The sequence below is a fragment of the Phyllopteryx taeniolatus genome, chromosome 4 (assembly GCF_024500385.1).
Source record: "Phyllopteryx taeniolatus isolate TA_2022b chromosome 4, UOR_Ptae_1.2, whole genome shotgun sequence".
In the NCBI taxonomy this organism is placed as follows: Eukaryota; Metazoa; Chordata; class Actinopteri; order Syngnathiformes; family Syngnathidae; genus Phyllopteryx; species Phyllopteryx taeniolatus.
The window spans coordinates 33,157,737-33,179,081 of NC_084505.1; the positions used below are offsets into that span (position 1 = coordinate 33,157,737).

The following is a 21,345-nucleotide window of genomic DNA, read 5'->3' on the forward strand; positions in this document are numbered from 1 at the left end:
TAGAATAGTCTTACTTTTAATGTCAGCTTTCTCAAGCATCTCACATACTGGAGCCTTCAAAATCAGTCGTGTATTTGCTCTGACGTCCCTGAAAGATGGAAGATCTTGTCTTGTCCATGCTAGTTTGTCCTCGGACCTTCTCAGTCATCCTTTATAATCAGTACAGTTCTTTCTCCATGAGTTGGAATATCAGTTTTAAAAAAAAAGACGTGGCCCTCGCAAAGCACTGACAAGGAACGTCAACAGCATCTTCAGGCTATCATTTAAAATCAATAGGGCTCTTGATTGCAGTGTGTAAAAAAACAAAACAAACAAACAAACAAACAAAAAAACATGCCATCCAGAAGGAGCATGTCTCTACTGGACGTTTCACTTCCATCCATCCATTTGAACACTTTTTTTTTTGGTCCTCATTATGGTCACGACATTCTTGTAACCATCCATTAATCAATTTGAAATTGTTATTTTGAAAAAAGTGCTATGTCACAGTTTTCTGTTAAAGGTGAAATTCCAAATAGTTTGGGATTTTTAAGGATTTTGGGTGGCCTGTTGGATTGCATCCCATTAGAATCCACTACAATCTGATCCAACCCTGCATGAAACAGAATAAGCAGACAATTTTTACGCAGATACTTGTGAATCGTGAATGTAATACGTTCACAAAACGGAACTTGACACAGAGCAGAAAGTGGAGGAAAACCTATTTGGGAGTTATGCAGAACAATTCCCTTCAGTTACTACAGTGGTGCTTTGAGATGACAATGTTCGTCGATTCCAGCTCCCCCACCCCAAAAAAAAAAAAACTGCTCATTTTAAACAAGTAAAAATAGCCTGTTAATAATATATAATATTGTACTTTGTAAAAACAGAGTAATAACATAATTAAATAGAATGTAAACCATTAAACAGTTTCATCATGATTTAACGCCGCAATCCAATTCATTATGCTGCTCCTTCTGGTGTGCCCGCCTTGGCCACCGGGAGGCAGTACAGTCACAGTAAGCTGAGGTAATATTAGTTATTTTTCGTAGAGGATAAAGAATGTATGCCCGTGAGTGTCGTTATATTATGTTTCTACATGCGTTTGTGATCCAATATCCATTGCTGAAAGGGTTGTAAAACCGCAACTATCGATGTCAAACATTAGCATGCCAATGGCATTTCCCATTTATGTTAGCGTTACGCTAGCGGGGCCTGCTCTTATGGAAATTAAGTTTGCTCGTTTTAAACACACAGTGTAATTCTTGTTTTTTTGTTCACTATTTTGCCAAACTTCAGCTTATCTTGAATAAAGTTGAGTTGAGTTCACTGGCACCATACTCAACTCAAGTTTACGCTCGCAAGTCAAAACAAAAAAATCGTCAGAACAATAGCTCATATCTTGAAAAACTCCCAAGCTGAGTCACTCGTATCTCAAGGCACCACTGTATTTTGTGAAAAAGTTTATTTGCATCTTTGCGTAGGAAGAAAAGCTCTATATAAAAGCAAACTATGAGTAATAGTTCTAGTAGTTGGCAGGGGTGTCACACCCAACGCTCCAGCTCACCTGTGACCCTGAGGGAAAAAAATGGATGGATGGATGAATATAGGCCAAATCGGACCATCTTGTGTTGGATATCCTGTTAAAGCCACAGGCTTCTTACACTGACAGTGAGAAAAACTATGAGCGTTTGACAGACGCAACGGGTTGAGAATTGCATTGCAAAGACCCTCAGGGCCTAATCCTACAAAGTTTGTCGACAATATGCAAATGAGGCATGGGTCACTTGGAAGCCAGTGCCTTCTTCGTGACGCTCGCCCTCCTGCTCCCTCCTCCTCCGCCTCCTCCTCCCGCAGCTGCCGCCCCACCGCCATACCACAGGTGCCCGGGGATGGTAAAGGCGTCCACGCTCATGCCAAGGGTCTTCGAGGGGATGGCGCTGAACTGCTTCCGGTCCGAGCTGTACTTGTACATGGATTCCACCTGGGCCGAGCTTATCGTCTTGGGGCCCACGCCGGTCAAGCGCACGAGTTTGGCCGAATCCGGGTTGGCCGTGTAGACACCGCGGAACTGGCAGCTGGCGTCCCGGAAGAGGATGAGGAAGTGGTTGGCGGGGCTCTTCTCCATCTCCTGTGGTTGGAGGAAGAAAAAGTCAAAATGGCGTGCAGTGAAGCTCCATTTATTCGCAATTCACCTACTGTGGTACCTTGACTACAAGTTTAATTTGACCAAGCGCAAATCAAATATTTTTTTTCCCATTGAAATGCTAATAATCGGTTGGATCACCACTAACAAATACCCAATACATTTTTGTGCCCTGTTTTTAATAAAGAAAAATAGCACGTGTAGCAATGTGCAAAACAAAACAAAATAAAATACAAAAAATGAGAATGTAAAGAAATAAACTGGTTTTATAAAGTGTAATGACTATGTACTGTACTATCCATGTGTTGGATGTGTGTCTTTAAGGGTCGTGGCCTAGTGAGTGACATCGTTATACATTAGAAATCGGTGTCAAGGAAGTGTATTGCAATGACATCTTGTGGACAATGATGACACTGTTCTTTGAAAATCAAGTCATCTGTCAGCCATTCATTTTTAAGGCTAATGTAAGATGAGTTTGAAATGACAAAGTACTGGGATCCTAGCTAGTGGTCTTTTTACGATTTGAACTATTAATATAGGCGATTATAAATATTTTGGGGGAAGGGGCGTCTACTACTCTGGCTTATTCGTTATTTGCGTCCTTATCCATATTCCGCAGTGTCGTACGGCCTTGAGACAAGCGCACGGGTGTACCTCAACAATCTTCTTCTTTTGGGACTCGTTGACCTTCCCGGCCAAGCAGCAACGAGACAGAGCGTTGTGGATAATGAACTTATTGGACTTGAAGCTCGGTTCTTTGAAGAGCTTGGGCCCTGATCAGGCAAACATAAAATCACGTATTGTTGTTGGAAAAGCTACACTATGTGTGTGTGTGTATGTGTGTGCGTGTGTGTGTGTGCGCGCGTGTGTGTGCGCATGTGGAGATGTACCATACCTGTGTATTCTGGGGCAGGCGAAGTTCCATTTGAACCAGTTTCCCAGTCTCCGTTCTGCTTCGCAAGCCTGCTCGGCGTCACGCATCCACCTGGCGAATCGGGTCGGCTGTCAGGTGCAGATCAGAGACACGTAGCTTGAAGTAACATACTTACAAATTTGTTTTCTGATCAATTAAGCAAAAAACTGATCCGAGCATAAATTGAAGCGACGCGGGAGCTAGAAGCTACAGTCTGCAGTCTCAGCAGCATTAAGTCACATTTCCACCGAGCAGTCCAGTGTACCATTTGGAGTGTTAAATCCAGGACAGGCTTGCATTTCCACTGCAAAGTTTTTAAGTGGGCATCATAGCAGAACACCAGCGTGGAATAGGCAGATTAATTCAACAAATCTAAACCACGGTCGTGTAGTAGTTAACACGTCGCTATCATGTATTATTCAGTGCATCACAGATTTTGTTGTCTCACAAGGTCAGAATAGTGCATTTACTCATCAGCACATCTCTGATACAGTCAACTTTAGTGGCTAAATTTGGTAAATTTGGCAGCAATGACTCACCGAGGGTCAACTGGGCTCCTGCTCTTAGCAGAAAAAGAAACCGTGCTGAATATATGCAACTTATACATATGGTAAATCACCAGATTGCTTGAGAATATATTGGGCATGTCCGGAAAGTGACTGTTTAAAACAGTGGTTCCCATCTACCCGCCACTGCCCCTCATTGACAATTAGCTTCCGACTCAGTCTCTACCGCCCCCACGCTGGCCAGTGGCCGATTAGCTTCCGTTCGGGAAGATCCGGCGGTGACCCTAATGAGGACCAAAAGTATAGAAAATAAATGTAAGGATAAACTTGAACCGTTACAATCTGATAACCAAAACACAGCAGAGTGATAAGCTGTGCAGTACTCAAGCAAACTGTACCGTAATACTATTAGCGCTACCTCCAAGACAAGCATGTTGAGAAATTGAAACTTCACAATGCCATCCATCCATCAATAGTCGACAGCGCTTCACCGCATTAGGGTTGTGCGTGAGTTGGCAGACTATTTGCAATGGACAGGTTTCATGATGAACATGGTTCTGAACTGGACCAAACCGTACTGCTTGGTGAAGACAAGGCGTTGAAGAGGGGAGAAATAAGAGAAGTTCTCATCTGATGTAATCAGAAATGGGATGAGCACCTTTGGACTTTCTTATCCCTGTCATTGTTTCCGGACACATCTGTAGCTGCCAGGTTGAGTGACGAGTGAGACTTGGTCATCTTAGGGGCTGTAGGAACAAAAGCATTCGTCAAAAAGTCCTTTGCAACAATCTTAATGACAATTGATGATATTTCATTACTAGTGGCTTTCTTGGCGGGGCTCAGAGATAGCTGGCTTTCCTCCCTGGTGACGCTGCGAGGTCGTGCGCGCGTCTTCCTTACAGGCGATCGCCCCTGGTTGGTCGATTTCTGCTGCAGCACCTTGTCCAGGTCGTCCATAATCCGGAGCTGCTGCCGGCGGGCGTACTCGGCTCGTGTGAAATCTCCACGTCGGGCTGGAGTGGCCGGAGGAGTGGCAGAGGGGGAGGCGTTTCCAGCATGGGGTGTGCTCGAGGGAGAAGAAGCAGTCTTCTCAGAAGATTCCGCTCTGAGGAAAGAGGGAAACGGTTTTTGCCTTGCTCTAACTCACGGCATTGTTTGTCTAACAGTCCTTGCCTTTTGTCACGTTCTTGCTCTTGTCGCCTCCTTTTCAGCTCCTCAGCTCTCTTCTGCTGCCTCTCCAAAAGGAGAGCTTTCCGCTGAGCCATCTCCTCTTTGTTGTCTACATTCCCCTGCAGATACCACAAAGGCACCATACATCCTCACTCCAACACTAGTGTTGCTTAAAGAAACAAAACATCTACACAACCACTGTGCCATGGTCATGGTACTGCTGCATAGTACAGCACAGAGAGAATTTTTAAAAAGAAGTATTTAATATAATATTGGTCATCAGTCTGAAAGAAGCTGTATTTTGAAAATCAGCCTATGCAACATGTGGGATATCTCAAAAATGTGATGTGTTAGTCAAAAACAGTAATATGAATAAAGTTTCTGGAACGCTTCTTTGGAAAGGGAAAAAGGCCAAATACTGAGACAGAAGAGGAAGAGCTGACAACTTCTACGAAAAAGAAAGCTGCGTTAAGAGACAATATCAGTGACATTACTTTAAATATGGCCATATCCACTCTGTGTAACGTTTTTTTGCAATGACGACAGAAGGTTGGAGCGGCTTACAACGTCGACATTCAGCGCAATGGTGAGTTGTATTTTTGAGAATTGAATTTTATTTGTTCCTTTACCGGTCCATCAAAATATTGTTTTACATGAAATCAGTCTATAAGGCAAAAAAAGTTGGGGACCATAGATCCTGACTTTTTTTGTGAGCACTCACCTTGAAGAAGAATCCTATCCCCCCTCTGGCTCCAAGCTCATTGTTTTCTCCAGGTGGTTCTAGAGCATCAGCCTTTGCCTGGCCTTCACTGGACTCTGTTTGTGGGTCTGAAGGGTTCCCAGCTTCTGTGGCTGAATCCAACTGCTCTGCGGTATCAGAAGCGATTACAATGCCAGGCTCTCCCGCAGATTCGAGTTGATCACTCATGGAGTCGGAAGAAAAGTCCTGCCCCTCATCCGTTGGTTCATCACCGCCTCCCTCCGGTCCTCCAAGGGAGGAGAGTGACACCTCAATCATACTGCAATGTTTCTCCGCAAGTCCAGCTCTGTCTCGGTCCTGTCCTGTGCTGCATGCGGCAGAAATTGATAAAGTCTCGCTCTCAAAAGAGCATTCAGAGGGAGCTCCGGAGCTGCTGCCACTGGTGGCCCTCGGGTGAGGCGGTAAGGGCACTATGGCTGCCTCGGCATTGTCCTGCTCGAGCTCCAGGCTGAACTGGGTTGGTGTCTCGCTGGACGCTGTGTCTGAGGTGCTATCATCAGGTTGCGGTGCAGGCTGAGAAAACTCCTGAGGAGTTTGAAGCCCGCCGATGCGGAAAGACGATTTTGTCTGCACTTGACACTTGCTGGGCGACACTCTGCGCAAATGGGGGAGTGTATCCACAGTGTGAGTTGGGTTCAAAACACGATTGACAGGGGGGAACTTCAGCTCCGAGGGTCGTGGATGAGGTTGCGTTCGCAGTTGGTGTTTGGGACTGCGGGGGGCAGACGAGATGTTGATCTTGGTGCGGGGGGCAGGACAAGAGGATGAGACAATTGTTTTTGGCGAAGTCGCTGCATGGAGAGCGTGGGTCCGTCGGGATGGCGAAGACACAGAGGAGGTTTTGGGACCTGTGGGAATCATCCAAACTTTGCTGGTGCTCATGCCAGGATTCTTAGTCGGAGTTCTTGGAGGCGTCTTTGTGGGTGTGGGAGGAGGGGTTTTCGCCGGTGTCTTAGTGTTACTTTTAGGTTTTGACTTTGGGGTGACTTTTTGTGAGCTTCTAGGTCTTTGGTTGCCCAGAAGCTGCTGCTGCTGTTCAGTTAGTTTCTGCATGTCCTTCTGCAGCGACTGCAAAGCTTCACTCAGTTTCTGGACGATTTCATTATACTCCACAAGGATGCCATCTTCTCCTCTCTCTTTGTCCAAAACTTTTTCATTCTCTTGTCCTTTCTTACTGTCAATAGAAAATGTGACCTGCTTCTCCAGCCGGGTTGGATTAGAGACAGATGTCTTGGCTTTCTCCTTGTCTGTCTCCTTTTCTGTCTTTTCCTTGTCTTCTTCCTTTTTCAGTTGCTCCTCCATGTTAGTGAGACGCTCCTCCAGAGAGAGGTTATCCTCGTCTGTTCCCTCTCCCCCACCCTCTCCTTGTTCTTGTTTCATTTTAAGGAAAGCTGTTTTTCCGAGCCTCTGTCTGTGCTTGACGAAGATGGCCTCAATTCGTCTCTTTTGGGCTTCGATGCTTTTGCGTTTTTCCTCCAGACGAGCTCCCAGCTCCCAGGCTTCTGAACCCGGCTCGGGAGCTTTGAGGCCAGGGCTGTCCACTCGGCTCGGAGTTCCTGCCGGTGTGCAGGGAGTGTGTGGCGTTCCCGGGGTCGTTGGTGTCGGGGTAGTAGCGAAGTCTTCTCCAGAAGCTACGGGATGTCTTCTTCTGTTATCCCGTCGCTCTGCAAAGCTTGTCATGCGTGGGCTGTTGTTGCCGCTGTGGTGTCCCTGATTACTTTTACTGGGTCGCATATTACCAGGGGCATTTCTTGGGGTGTCGTCAGACGCTTCAGATGAGTCAACGCTGCCGTCTCGCAAGACAGAGTCATCGTCACGTGACATATCGGTTGCCCGCGATGGCCTCTCTTTCCTCTCACCTCTACCGCCTTTGCTACTTGCCTCTCCACCCACCGGTCGGTAAATGACTCCCGAGCGGCAAGGGGCAGAGCTACTGAGCTGAGGATTGTCCTCCAATGGGGAGTGCAGGAAGAAACCAGCAGGGGCGCCCTCGGGACATAACCTGGGTTCTGGTCTCGATGCCAAAACTACCTTCCCACCTTTCTCTTCAGTCCTTTCCTTCTTTCGATCCTTACCACCAGGAGCCACATGTAGCGCCTCCTCAACGGTGGGTAGCTCTCCCAGAGGGGCCGGGTGCATGTAAGGCCCCCAAGAAGTCCGCTGCGATGGTGCCGAGGCGCTGACCAGGTGGCTGAGATCCTCGGGAGGGCTGTACGGTACGCGAGTCATCCCCGCCAGCGAGGTCGTCGCGGGGATGCCGGCACCCAGGCTGTCCGTGCTGACAGAGCGAAAGACAGAATCTATTGGGTTGCCCATGACAATATCAACATCACTGTCCAGCCCAAATGGGATGCTGAAAGTCACTGCGGACAGAGGACGACTGCAGGAGGGCGGATGACGGTGGTGGCGGCGGGGGAGTGGAGATGTGAGTGCAGTGAGACCACAGAAGCCAAAGTAAGACGGTTAAGAAAATTAAGGCAAAGTATGAACACAACAGCACATTGACTAAAGAAAAACACACCCAGCAAGTGTAATACCTGATTTGTTTCTTTGTCCAGCTTTTGTTTTCTGGAACAACATATAATCACAAAGTTAGTTGCGAAAATAGAAGCAAATATGGAGATGTGCCCCCTTTGCAGCTATAACAGCCTCCACTATTCTGGGAAGACTTTCTCCAAGATTCTGGAGTGTGTCTCCAGCTCTTCCACACCAAACTCATGCAAGCATGCCTGAATGGACCTTGCATTGTGCACTGGGAACAGGAAAATGTCATCCCCAAACCAAACTATTGGGACTGTCCAACATCTCTGACTAAGACTACTACTACGAGGACTACAGTGGACCCTGGTTCATCGCGGGTGATAAGTTACAGAGTCAGAGAGACAAAACAACAACAACAAAAATCATAGTTTTACCCCTCCCACATGCTTTAAACACATTAAAATTTTGTTGCAACACCCTTTTTAAACACACTGTAAACATATTTCAACACATAAAACACTGCAAGCCTAAAATGTACAGAAAAAGGGAACACTGTAGTCCAGACGCTAATTGATAACAAGGTGTGTCCAAATATTTTTGTGTGTCTCTTACCCGGTGATACTAGGGAGGGGACGGTCACAAAAGGTTGTTTGAAGACGAACAAAGGAGACCCACTGGAACAGTGGCAGATAGAAAGTGTTGGTGACACCATGGTTGATGGTATTCTGGTCTGAAACAACATTGCTTTCTACCTGTTGCTGTTCCCGCTGACAGGACTGGTACAGAACACTAATCCTGAGACATCTGAAACACATGAAAGAGGTGCAGCTTATCAGAAACGCTATATGAAGGCTATTTGCCACCAAGCAATACAGTTCGATTCAGTTTGGCGCGCTACAAAATAACGGAGCTGTGATTTTTGATTTTTTTTTTTTGCCATCCTGCTATTTACATAACTGATCCAACTACTGTTTTCTAAAGGAAAAATAAACCGGATCAGCATTGGAACTGGACTGAATCACAATGGAAATGTGAATTATATAGCCCAAAACTCACCTGTGAGGTCAATGGTTTGTATGGGTTGCACAAAATCAGGCTTCTTAATCTCGAACCACTCCAGCAGCTCAGCGACGAAGCTCATGATGTTCAGCTGAGGAGGAAAAAAAAAGCCAAGTTTTGAAATTAATTATCTTGGTTTCGGTTTTTTACATCACAAAACCCTGAAATTTGAACAGGGGTGGGTAGACTTTTTATAACCACTGCATGTTATGTCTTCAGATACAAATTACCCAATTTTTCAAGGTAGCAGCCGTCGATTGGCGGATTTTTTTTGCTTTGACTTGCGATAGCAAACTTGAGATACGAGTGCTGTATGGTGGGAGGTAACTCACCTCAATTCCTATAATTCAAATGACTATAATTAAATATTCTTCAAAAACCCTTACATGCAGAAGAGGCGGCGCATAGAGAAGGTCCTCCAGGGGAAGAAGGCAGCAGCTCTGCAAACTGCTCTCACAAAACTCTTTAATCAGCTGCAGGTTGTAAAGACTGTCGGCCACTGACATGGTGTCCTTCAGACATACATCTGGCAGAAAATAATAGGTGCAGCACGGGTTGATTATTGACGTGTCTGAAGGTAAATATCAATATTTGATGACGGCGTGTGTGTGTACCCTCTAGGGGTATCAAGCCGGGGCAGTAAAAGTGCAGCACAGCAGCTATAGCGCAGCCATTAGACAGATCTTTGACCGCGGTGACCAGAGGGAAGGTGGGAGTCAGCTTGGACTGCACTTTGTCCTTCCTGTAGCGGATCTAATGGAGAATAAGAGCAGAGAGCATACTGAAGACGGACCATCTACATGAGGACATTAAGACTTACAGTAGAAGAGGTGTGGGTCCTCCTCACGTGATTTAAAAAAATATATATTAAAAATCAAGTCAATCTGTGAAGCCACAACAAGAAAAAGCCCACATAAAAATTAATTAAGACAATATACGCTCACTGGCCACTTCATTAGGTACGCTTGCACAATCTCATAAGAACCAACACAAGAGCTGCATCAAAATGTCTGCAAAGAAAGAAATGTTCCAATTTGATTAGACACTGTATAGTAAATATGTTAATTCCATCCATCCATCCATCCATTGTCTTCCGCTTAATCAGGGTTGGGTCGCGGGGCCAGCCCCTTAAGAAGGGAAGCCCAGACTTTCCTCTTGGATGACAGAGTTTCTCACCCTATCTCGAAGGGAGAGCCCGGACACCCTGCGGAGGAATTTCATTCCAGCGATCTTGTTCTTTTGGTCAGAACCCACAGCTCGTGACCTTAGGTGAGGATGGCAACGTAGATTGGCCAGATTGGTCCACTCAGACTCAATGTAGCCCTCGTCCCCCGGCACGTGCTCGAATTTCAGAATTATTTAAAAGTGTAATTAAATATTTTTTTAATGCAGTGTAATATTTTGAAAGCTCTAGCAAGGATATACAGTAATTTCTCGTGTATAATGTGCACCCATGTATGATACGCACCCCCAAAGTTGACCTCAAAATTGTGGATAATGCATTTTTACAGTGCATGAGTTTGCTTCTACCCATATGATCAAAACATTAAGTATTATCTGTATTTTGTTAGTTTGTTTTTTAAGAATTATTCTGAAGCACTTTATTTGAACAGCTACTACTTTCTTTTTTATTTACTTGCTCTTATTTTGAAATTCACAGCCCGAATTTTATTTAGCAAATCAGAAAACACAGTTGTGCTCATATGTTTGATTACCCAGGCAGAATTTGTAAGATGGGTACAATTCTTCAAAGAAAACATGAAGGGCCAGGCGAAACAGATTTAATTTTATTTTAATGGGATGGAAATTAAACGGTCAAGCATTTCAGAAAAGCAGTATCATTAAACAAAACATAACCATAAAGAAATTAATAATGGTTGTTGTTCATATTTAAAAATCAATACTGGCAATACAAATTCTGGCAAGGTATGTAAACTTATGAGCACAAGTGTACATATATGCAGTCATATGTACGTACCCCTGTCATATTGGAATGAAAGTTTCGGCTACAGCTTTTTCATAACCATTAGGTGGCGGTGGCATACTGTAATGGAAGTGTACAGCTTTTTCATAACCTCCAGGTGGCGGCATACATTTATAAAACGTGAAAGGTTATTCCATTTTTTTTCCAGTTTTTCCAAGACCTATGTATAATGCACACTATTGACTTTTGACAATTTTGGGGGGAAGCAAATGCGCATTATACACGGGAAATTACGGTACAATAACTCACACCTCCTTGGTGGACCTCTTTGACAGTATCAAATCACAATCAAGCGTTATTTTCGTTCACATTAAACATAGGTTTCTTGACTGGCATTCGCAGGATTGTGCAATGGATTGTACCTAATTTTGTGACCAGAGAGTGTGTGTTACTTAATCAATACAACATAAGCAAACACCAAACACAGGGTGCGGTCTCATCCTGCCCAAAAAAACAAAAAACAAAAACAAAAACAGGCATCAAAAAACATCAATAACCTAAAAAAATTTGACTTTAGGTGAGGATTTGTGTCCCGCATGCAGTAGAAGCGCACACACACTGACTGACATCAGACTCATTCCAGCTGGAGCTCAGCGTTAAATGCGGTGGAGGTTAATTTAGTCTGTGGGTGGGTCGGGTGCGTTGCTAGGAAGGGACACGTGGATGACGACAAGAGCGATCTGTTATACGTTACCACTGGAGGTTTGTTCCCCGACTCCTTCAAACAAAAAGCGATAGCATGCTGGACGGGGGCGGGGCAGAGAGAGGGACACAAGCATAAAAATGACAAAGGGGCCCCCCTGAAACATATTGTCACACTGCCACACAAGGGGGGTGTGGGGGGTTGGGGATGGAGGACAAACAACATGGACGAGGCTTCACCTCCCTCCTCCTTCCCAGCATTCGCTTCTCATCAAACAGATGATTGAGGGTCTTATCACAAGCATGTATTTTGCATTTCATACAGAGTAGTGATCAAATTGCAGAATTAACATGCCTGCAAAACGCAGTTTTTTTTTTTTTTTTTGCTTAATGGCTGAAAAGAGACATCCATTTTCTAGTTATCTGGTCGGTCCGTTGGTCAGTTAGTTAGTTACAGTGAATACAAAAAGTCTACACACCCCCGTTCAAATGCTAGGTTTTGGTGACATAAAAAAGTGAGATCAAGATCAATGATTTCAAAACTTTTTCCAACATTAATGTGACCTGTAACCTGTATAACTCAATTGACAAAAAAAAAAAAACTTAAATCCTATTGGGAGGGTAAGTAAAATAATCAACTGAGATTTTGAAAAGGTCAGACTGATTGTTACACTTTGGAACACAAAAAAAGAACATCGACCTTTAAACAGTTCTTTCTGCATCTTTATAAGTCTATGTTCACACTGCAGGGCATTGACGTACAATTCGGAATTCTTTGTTTAATCCGATCGTTTTATGTAGTTGCTCACATTACAAACGGAATGCATGAGTTTGAACGTGATTGTTTAATTCTGAACACAGTCACATCCCGTTATAGGGGTTATAAAAGGATGTGCACACTTGTGCAATCACATTATCTCACTTGTTTATTTTTTCTTCCCCTCTGAGAATATTGAAATATTGAGTCGTACAGGTTATATTCATGGTGGGAATAGTTTTGAAATGATTTATCTTGGTCTAATTTTTTTATATCCCAAAAACCTGGCATTAGAACAGGGGTGTGCAGACTTTTTGTAGCCACTGTAGTTAGTTAGTCAGTTCGTTCCGTTATTCTGCAATATTTGGAAATTTGTTGTTGATCCGTTAGAACCAAGACCTTCGAGTCCCTGGAACTTGCAATTGTGGCTTCAGAGAGAGTACAAACATGAACAGGAAACATTTTGAGGGACAAATGAACACACTCTCATTGGTCAAATGACATGACAGGCAGCTAATTAATAGACACGCACATACTGTCGACACACATATTGAACATATATATATATACATATGCACATATATATATATATATATATATATATATATATATATATATAAAATACAAATAATAATAATGAGGCATTTCCAGCAGGCACAGCGGCGTCAGCCTCGGCGAGTGCGAGTGCACGCTCACACACACACACACACACACATACACAAACGCACATCGAGAGGAGACGAGCGAGACAGCGCGCACTTACGGGGACCAGCTTCCAGTACCAGCGGGTGGGCGGGCCCTGCGGGAGAGCAAGGTGCCACAAACGGAGATGAGCCCGAGGAGGGAGGCACAGTCAGGATGATGATGTTAGAATCTGGGCTGACACAAGTCACACACACACACACGCGTGTGTGTGTGTGTGTGTGTGTGTGTGTGTGTAGCGTACCGTTTCCTGTGAGGGCTGGGGGTCAGCGCTGGGCTGCGACTGCTTGGGCATCTCGTCTTCCTCGGTGCTCTCTCTCAGCTTCTGGTTCAACTTTAAAGACAATGAAGTGACAATTATAGGACATGTTGAGTGGTTGATACATCAGAGCACATCAGTGCAATCCCCAGATACTCACTTGTGGTGCATGAAAGAATCACTGACAAAGTACATTTCAGTTGTATTTAACTTTTTGGCTTGAAACGTTTGCAATTCTATTGGTAAAATTTACATTTGACTTTCATTTGCAATATATTTGAATGGAATCATTATTTAAGCAGTTTTTAAAATTGTATTTCCTATATTTAAGCGCAGTGATAATGGTCAAACTGCGAATAATCTTACAGTGGTTTTGTTGGGGTGTAAAATGTTTCTATCGTTAAGAATTTAATCAACGTAACAGTTTATTAGTGGCAGACTAGGTCCAGTAGATAGACCTGCAGTAATAAAAAAATTAAATAAATAAATAAAAAACAAGTTTGCTATGCCTAGCATTTGTACCCATTTTGTAATCTGCATTACCGCCACCTATAGGACTGGAGTGTAAAAACACCCCCCAGAATGTCGTGGTTTTCCAGTCAAATGACTCAGACGGACACGTTTGCTTGTGTTTTGACTTGGCAGAGGTCTGCATTTGTGTGACTGTTGTTGTATTTAATGCCCTGCGATTGGCTGTCCAGTCCAGGGTGCGCCCTGCCTCTCGCCCAATGTATCAGCCGAGTAAGCCTCATCTCAATACAAACACTGGAAGGGAAATGAGGCTTGACAATATTCAGAAAGATTTTCCCATTGCATTAAAATTGAATTATAAAATAACCATTAACTTGGCAGCACGGCGTGACGGAGGAGGAACATGGCCGACTCACCCTGTTGACCCAGAAGAGCAGCGCGTTCTCCCACGGAGACCCGACGCCCATCTGCTCAGCCTCGGCCGCCATTTTCACCCGGTCCACGATCTCCCTGGCGGCCAGCGACATCAGCGAGTCCATCAAGGCCAGGTGGGCTTTCTGCAGCCGTCGGCCACCAAAATACAAGAAAATATGACATTGACAAGTAGTTCATCCGTTATGAGCCATAATATTAAGGTACACCTCCACAATACAAGAGAAATTCTGCCTTTGTAATGATAGTAATGTTGAGTTTTTGCGCGACAGTGTCAGCATGTCACAATGCTTATTAGCGCGGCTGTGCTGCAGTGGATTTCAAACTGTGAGCTGTTAAAAGATCCCCTTCCATCACTGTTTTTCTGTTTTATCTTGATCATCATTTGATGTCCTTTTATCAGGTTTGCATGATCATTTTGGTTGGAAATAGAATAATAAAATGTCCTTTTGCAAGCCATTCTAGTTGGTCTATCCCACCTGGCACTGGCCGGATTTCTCATTATGATGCGACATGTAAATGAGCTTTGCTCTCATTGGATCGCTCAGTTTCCCTTGGCTCTGATTGGTCCATATAACAGCGTCTGCTAAGTAGCGACGTCGCGTTCTTCTATGCTTAGCCCCGAGTTGAGACTCGTGTCCCTCGCAAGAGTTCGTCGGCGTGCTCGCTCCGGCGAGAGAGTGCCGGTGTACCTAATGAAGTGTCTTTACAACGTTGACCAAACGTCCTACCATCTTGATGGGGGTGCAGCTGAGGTCGTCCTCTCTGACGCCCACATCCCGGACCTGCGGGGCCACACCTTTCTTGGTGAGGAACTGGAGCAGGGCGCAGTTGTCAGAGGGGGCGTCCTGCAAAGCTGAGGCGGGGGCCCCGCGGGCCTGGAGCAGCAAGGCCTGAGCTCGGCAGTATATCTCCGGGGAGAGGAGCAGCTTGGAGAGGGCCGGCTTGAGGTGCTCTTGGTCATACTGGTCCTTGTAGAGTGGCTCCCGCAACTCCACTGGCACGTTTTCTGCGGACGCACGCGAGAAAAGTAGACGCGTAGATACAAAAAGTCAGCCAGTCATACGAGAAGAAGGTGAAACCAAAACAATATTTAGAATACTGTACAGGTCTGAGCCCAGCTGTGAATAGCAACAACAACAACAAATCAAGCAATTGACACCCCCCTAAAAAAAATGTAAATGACCAATATCAATAATTTAAACCAGAGGTGTCAAATATACGGCCCACAGGCCAGAACTGGCCCGTCAAGGGGTCCAATCCAGCCCTCGGGGAAGGAGAACACATTCACTGCCATGTTTCAATAAAAGTAACAGTTGTTGCTAATTCTGTCCACTGGAGGGCGCACTGACGACACTCAAATAACTGATGCACTTGCGAAGGCCAAATGATGCCAACTTTCAGGAGCACACTGAGATAAAATGCTGTGCCATCTTTGCACTACACTTCTGTGAAAATACATACGTCCTGTAGAAATATTTTAAGATATTGAATATTACAAAATTTCAGACAACAGCTTCAGTTCTAAAGAGGTTGGTGGAACCTTTTTTTTTTTTTTTTTTTTCCATGCACTGCCACAACTTGTAATTTTATGTATATGCATTATTTACAAAGAATGGATAACTGAATGGTCACGCTCACTGATCCATAAAACTGTTCAGGCGGCTCATATGAGAAAGATGCTCATATGATTTGCAGAAAACTTTGCAACAAGATTGTGAATATTTTCCTAATGTACTTGTAATTAATTATTTGCGCCAAAACAATGGGGAAAATGTTGCATAATTTTTATTTTGGGATTTTAAGCCATAAATATTCTCCTCCGGCCCACTTGAGATTAAATTGGGGTGAATGTGGCCCGCGAACTAAAAAGGGTTTGACACCCTTCCTTTAAACCACAATTATGATACCAAAACAGTTACAACTTTACCCTTAAAAATAAACATCTGACAGATGATTAGACAGAGAAAAAATGCACAGTAAGTGTGGTGAAGACTCTCCGTAACAACCCAGGTTAAAATAAGATCCCCTCCACCATACAAAGCTTGTCTCTTCATCCAGATGTATCACTTCAACATACTTCCTTGGATCAGTTATGGTCATATTTTCCTATTTAATGGAGGACAGGTTAAAAATGGGAAAACAGTTGAATTTGTGAATAGTGAACTGCAAATGTGTCGGGGATTACTGTACCTTACATAACGGTCATGTGGCAAAACTTAATACATAAGCGTAACCATTCCTCCTAACAGTGAAAGCCTATGCCAAGTCATAATGCCAAGGGAGAAACCTTTTCCTCAGTGAATGTTTCGTAACGCCCTGCGAGACGATAATGTTGTCTTCCGCATGAACAGCTCAGCTGAGCGAGGACCGGGTCACGCAATTCACAAAGACGACGGCAAAGACTTGACGAGCGGGACGCCACCGAAACAGTGACCCACATTAGACTGTCGCAGTCTCCGGAAAGGATGCTCGGGCTGTCGGGAAGACCGGAGGGAAGTCTCCATCCCTCCATCCCTTCCTCCATGCCTATGAACATTTAAGACTGTGTAGATGCGCCACATCTTCTTTTCTTATATACAGTAAATCCTCCTCCCCATCAATCAACAGCAACAAGCGTTATAACGCAATCACTGCAGTGGGTTTGGGGTTAAATCTTCTCACAGGAAATGGGAACGTCGTCACTATGGAAACGACAGAAAAGGCAAGTCGTCGTCGTTTCCCTGCGGTGTCGACGGAGGCAATGAGACTGCAGAGTTAGCAGCGCGAGCCCCCGCTAACCCGATTAACATAATGCTGCGCTCATCTTGTAGCGGCACAATGGGGCCAAAGCATCTCTGGACCATGTTAGCTTTGCCTGCTTCTCCAGTCGGAAATGGTACAGAAAGTAAAGCATTGCTTCGTAAAGCTATATTTGTGTAAGAGCAGTGTCACGAAAAAGCCACTATGACACATACATGTAACCAGACCTTTTAACGACACTCACAGCTATATATTCTGTATCCTTTGCGAAGGACTAATATTAGTGCCGTACTGATGGGCTGAGAGTTAAGACAGCTAAATAAACTGTATACTGCCTCCAGGTGGCCAAGGTGCACACACCAGAAAGAGCAGCACAACTCAAGAGTGACAAAAACTGTTTATTTCTTTTGAATTGTATTTGATTGTCATTACTGTACACTTTTATAAAGTATAATATTATAGTGTGGGGTTTTTTTTTTTTTCAGCAAAAAAAAAATATATATATATTACAAACTTTTTTGGGGGGAGGCTGGAATGGTTTAATGGCATTTCATTCAATTCAATAAGAAAAGATGAATTGTCTTGAGTTCAGATGTGGTCACAGAACAAATTAAACTCTTATCTCAAGGCACTACTCTATTTTCATTACAGTACAGTCCCCAACATTTTTTGCACCACACAGCGGTTTCACCTAGACATATTTTGACAAACTGCCATTGAAATAAATAAAAACGAATACGAGGCACCACTACGCTGAATGGAGTTGTTGTAATTAGTGGGACAGCTATGTAGGTTTCTCTCAAACGAGCTGGTCACAGTGTTTTGCAAGAAATTACTTCGTAGCCACGCTCCAAACAAAAATAATCATTAGAAGAAGACTAGTAGTCAACTAGTCGACTAATCTGCTCAAGCTCTAAAAGTAATAGGATTAGTTTAGAAGAAGAAGAAATATATAGTCGACTAAGTGACTAATCTGCTGCCGTGTGTGCTCGCTTTGAGCCGCGTTTCCTCATTGCATCTATTAAAATTCAACAAGGCACCCGGTGGGCAATTTCCGCACGAAGCCTCCCCGCTGAGAGCTTCTCTCGCTCTCCTCGTGCACCACAAGCATGACGATAAGTTGACAATGCATCAATGGAAACCGACGTCACACCCGAGCTTTTCAAGGTGTAATTTTTTTTTTTAAAGGATTTGGTCATCAATATATACCAGTGATTCTCAAAGTGTGATAGGTTAAAAATAAAAAAAAGTGAAATAAAGAGTAGCTGTTGAAAAAGGCTTTGGATGAAGCAAGGCTTATAAATGCTGAACACTTGCTACCGTGGTTTACACTTTTTGGGGGGAATTGAGTGCACTATATACAGTATGCAGAGTTCAGTTGTATCTTTTAAATACATTTGCATTTCATTTTTAAGAATAGTTTGATTTTAAACATTTATTTAGGCGCAAAATCCATTTTTATGCACGATACATTTTAATTGAATCATTATTTAAGAATCAGAATCATCTTAATTTGTCAAGTATGTCCAAAAACAAACAAACAAGGAATTTGTCCCCGGTCGTTGGAGCCGCTCTAGTACGACAACAGATTTGACAGAAAATACTTTTAAGACGTAAAAATGTAAAAACACAGTACGGAGAGTCACTGAACAATGAAGTGTTACCGGCAATGTGGTTATGAGGATAATTTTTTTTTGTTTTTTTGACAATTGTGCAAATGCTGCACATAGTTTCTTTTGTTTTCTTATGCAGTGGTGCCTTGAGGTTTAATCACCCGTATGTCAAATCCTCTTCCATTATTGAAATGAATGGAAATTCATTTATTTCCATTTCAATTTCATAACTGTGTGTGCCTCCCACACACACGGATGGGAGCCATTGTGCTGCTCTTTGTTGTGCCCGACTTGGCCACCTGGGGGCAGTATGAGACGGAAATACTGCACATTGATGTCTGTACAGTCCGGACGTCTCAACTCCTCACAGAGGATAAAGAATACATGACTGTGAGTCCTGTTATAGTGACTGTCTGAATGTGTTGCTGCACTGTTTGTGTTCAAACATCAGCTACACTATGTATTGTTATACCGCATATATGCTAAATATATACAGCATATCATGACAAAATATATTTTTTTTGTTTTCTGATAAAAACAAATATATGAATAAAATACAACAACATTTTAAAGTTGTCCCTGCGGGCACCAAATCGAGTGTCAAGTGTATGCAGCAAACAGACTGATGAGACAGGGACACGATGACCGTTTGATGACGTCAGCCACCCAACCACCGCAAAAGACCAATAAAGTCAAGCATCGCCAATGCAACGTTGCACTTTTTTTTTTCCTCTCTTTTGTTCCCCAACAACAATAACGGCAACGGCGAGTCACACTGACACCGATATTCTGCAGCGTGCTGACCCACTTCCACGCCGCTCAGCACCGCTTTGCAGTTCGGATGCAGCGCTATAAAGTCTTTTGTTGCACTGATATGATGCAGCATCCACGCAACCCACGCGTGAGGTGGTGGGGGGGCGACGACGACGACCCCCAGCAAGGAAGGATACACGCACACACACAAATCTATCATCCATTATCCAGCGAGCGCCCCACCCAAGCACGCACGCATGTAGTGATGGAGCCCCCACCCGTGCGTGCTCTTACCTGCACAGCCGTAAGACTTGCACAGCAGCCAACGCACGCTGGCGCGGATCTTGGCCCGGTTGAAGTCGCACCGGTCCAGAGGGGGGATCTCCGGTACCGAGAAGGACTTCCTCGTCGTCGACGTGGTCGTCGTCGTGGGCTCGCCGGGTCCGGAGTCCACCATGGCCGCACTGAGGGGGACGGAGCACCGGTAGGAAGAAGAGGAGGAGGAGGAGGGAGGATGGAGGGCTGAGAAGGGATGGACGATGGAGGAGGAGGATCTGGTGATGTAAACAGGCACAAGAGTGAATCGTCACACGGACAATCCATTTCTCTCACAGCCCCCACCCACTATTGCCCGGGCGAGTTCATTAAAAATACACTGAATTATTGAAAAAAAATGGGGGGTAGAATGTAGCTATTTATTAAATGACATGAGGAAAACTTGCCCTCTCCTTGGGGTAAAAAAAAAAAGCATAAAATAAGAAAACTTGTTGGTCAACACTGCTTCATTACAAAAAAAAAAAAAAAAAAAAAAAAAAAACATACACTGCAAACAAAAATGTATACGTCTTAGAAATACGAGGAAATAATTATGAACATTTTAAGTAAATGCACGGTTGATGGAATTTTTCAGTAATGGTTAAATACAATCAAACAAAATAATAATAATTAACAAAAAAAAATTGGTCAACATTGCTCAGGTGCAATCATTTAAAAATAAATGGCCATCATTAAAAAAAAACGTTTAAATTAATAAAAAGCAATGAATAAAATGAACGAAAACTATATAATACAGTACATTAAAGATTAATACAAATATTTTCCATGACAAGGCCAATTTTCATAGCTTTTTATCCCACACACACTTCTTTCACCAAGAACGTAAATGACATTGACAACCACAATAATATATATTGCAGATAAATAAAATTACAAGAAAATGTGTAAAGATGACATGCTTAATAAATATAACATAAGTCAAATGTATCAATAAGATATTCATACAAATACCTGAATATAGCAATTTCTCTAATTTGTTACCCATACCAACAATTTCCAATTAATAAACAAGAAAATATATGAACCATTAGAGTCATACAATACAAAAAAACATAACAGGGCAAACCGACTAAAACTTAATGTTTCAATGTTTCATGTTTGATGAGTTCAGGTAGTCCTTCCATTTCAGCAGTTCCCCTTGCTACCACACGGTGGCACCCTTCAAAACCACCAAAAGTAGTCCCAAAAAAATGTTGGTGAGAATTATACATGCATTTAAACCACAATCATAAATGTTGCAGCTTTTATTATTATTTTTTTTTTTTATGCTGCAGTATAAAAGGCAGTACATTAGTCATGTTGTAATACAGTACGTGAACATTCAGTCATAATGATTTGTAGTGGAGCTTCTAAAGCATCTTAACAAAGGGGAGTGTTCAAGCCAAAAAGAATGCACCACAACCTGTTTGGCCCTATTTCGCTTTTAATTGTTTTTAAAAAAATTTTTTTAAGAAGCTCCTTTACAAAAGAGTATAATTAAATGAGTCTAATAAGGAGCAGACATGTTGAAGTCACAGTGGATTTAAGAGGACATCGCATACTTCAACTATGCTCAAGGTAAAACGACGATGACAAAAAAAAAAAAAACATTAAGTTTATTATTTTTGACAGGTGTCTATCCATGAGCTCTTGTGTAGTTG

General features: G+C 43.4%; 1 protein-coding gene and 1 long non-coding RNA gene across 5 annotated transcripts in view; one reads left to right on the plus strand and one right to left on the minus strand.

Moving 5' to 3' along the window:
• LOC133477283 (calmodulin-regulated spectrin-associated protein 3-like) overlaps positions 1-21,345 on the minus strand; it is a 23,115-nt gene continuing 1,770 nt past the window's right edge. Inside the window, exons 2-20 of one of the 4 annotated variants that reach the window (XM_061771884.1) lie at positions 19,664-19,923; positions 14,993-15,270; positions 14,246-14,386; positions 13,344-13,433; positions 13,161-13,196; positions 11,693-11,740; positions 9,629-9,767; positions 9,401-9,540; positions 9,012-9,105; positions 8,708-8,759; positions 8,568-8,629; positions 8,012-8,042; positions 5,436-7,752; positions 4,718-4,833; positions 4,363-4,649; positions 4,203-4,290; positions 3,021-3,127; positions 2,780-2,898; positions 1-2,110 (exon numbers count right to left, since the gene is read on the minus strand). In XM_061771884.1, the coding sequence (XP_061627868.1) occupies positions 1,763-2,110; positions 2,780-2,898; positions 3,021-3,127; positions 4,203-4,290; positions 4,363-4,649; positions 4,718-4,833; positions 5,436-7,752; positions 8,012-8,042; positions 8,568-8,629; positions 8,708-8,759; positions 9,012-9,105; positions 9,401-9,540; positions 9,629-9,767; positions 11,693-11,740; positions 13,161-13,196; positions 13,344-13,433; positions 14,246-14,386; positions 14,993-15,270; positions 19,664-19,826 (4,656 nt within the window). In that variant the 5' untranslated portion in view covers positions 19,827-19,923 and the 3' untranslated portion in view covers positions 1-1,762. Of the gene's footprint in view, positions 2,111-2,779; positions 2,899-3,020; positions 3,128-4,202; positions 4,291-4,362; positions 4,650-4,717; positions 4,834-5,435; positions 7,855-8,011; positions 8,043-8,567; positions 8,630-8,707; positions 8,760-9,011; positions 9,106-9,400; positions 9,541-9,628; positions 9,768-11,692; positions 11,741-13,160; positions 13,197-13,343; positions 13,434-14,245; positions 14,387-14,992; positions 15,271-19,663; positions 19,924-21,345 lie in introns of all 4 variants that reach the window. The other 3 variants (XM_061771881.1, XM_061771882.1, XM_061771883.1) reach the window with 3 other exon arrangements.
• Positions 19,955-21,345, plus strand: part of LOC133477286 (uncharacterized) — a 3,589-nt gene continuing 2,198 nt past the window's right edge. Inside the window, exon 1 of the long non-coding RNA XR_009788275.1 lies at positions 19,955-21,262. This is a non-coding gene — a long non-coding RNA (uncharacterized LOC133477286). The remainder of the gene's footprint in view (positions 21,263-21,345) is intronic.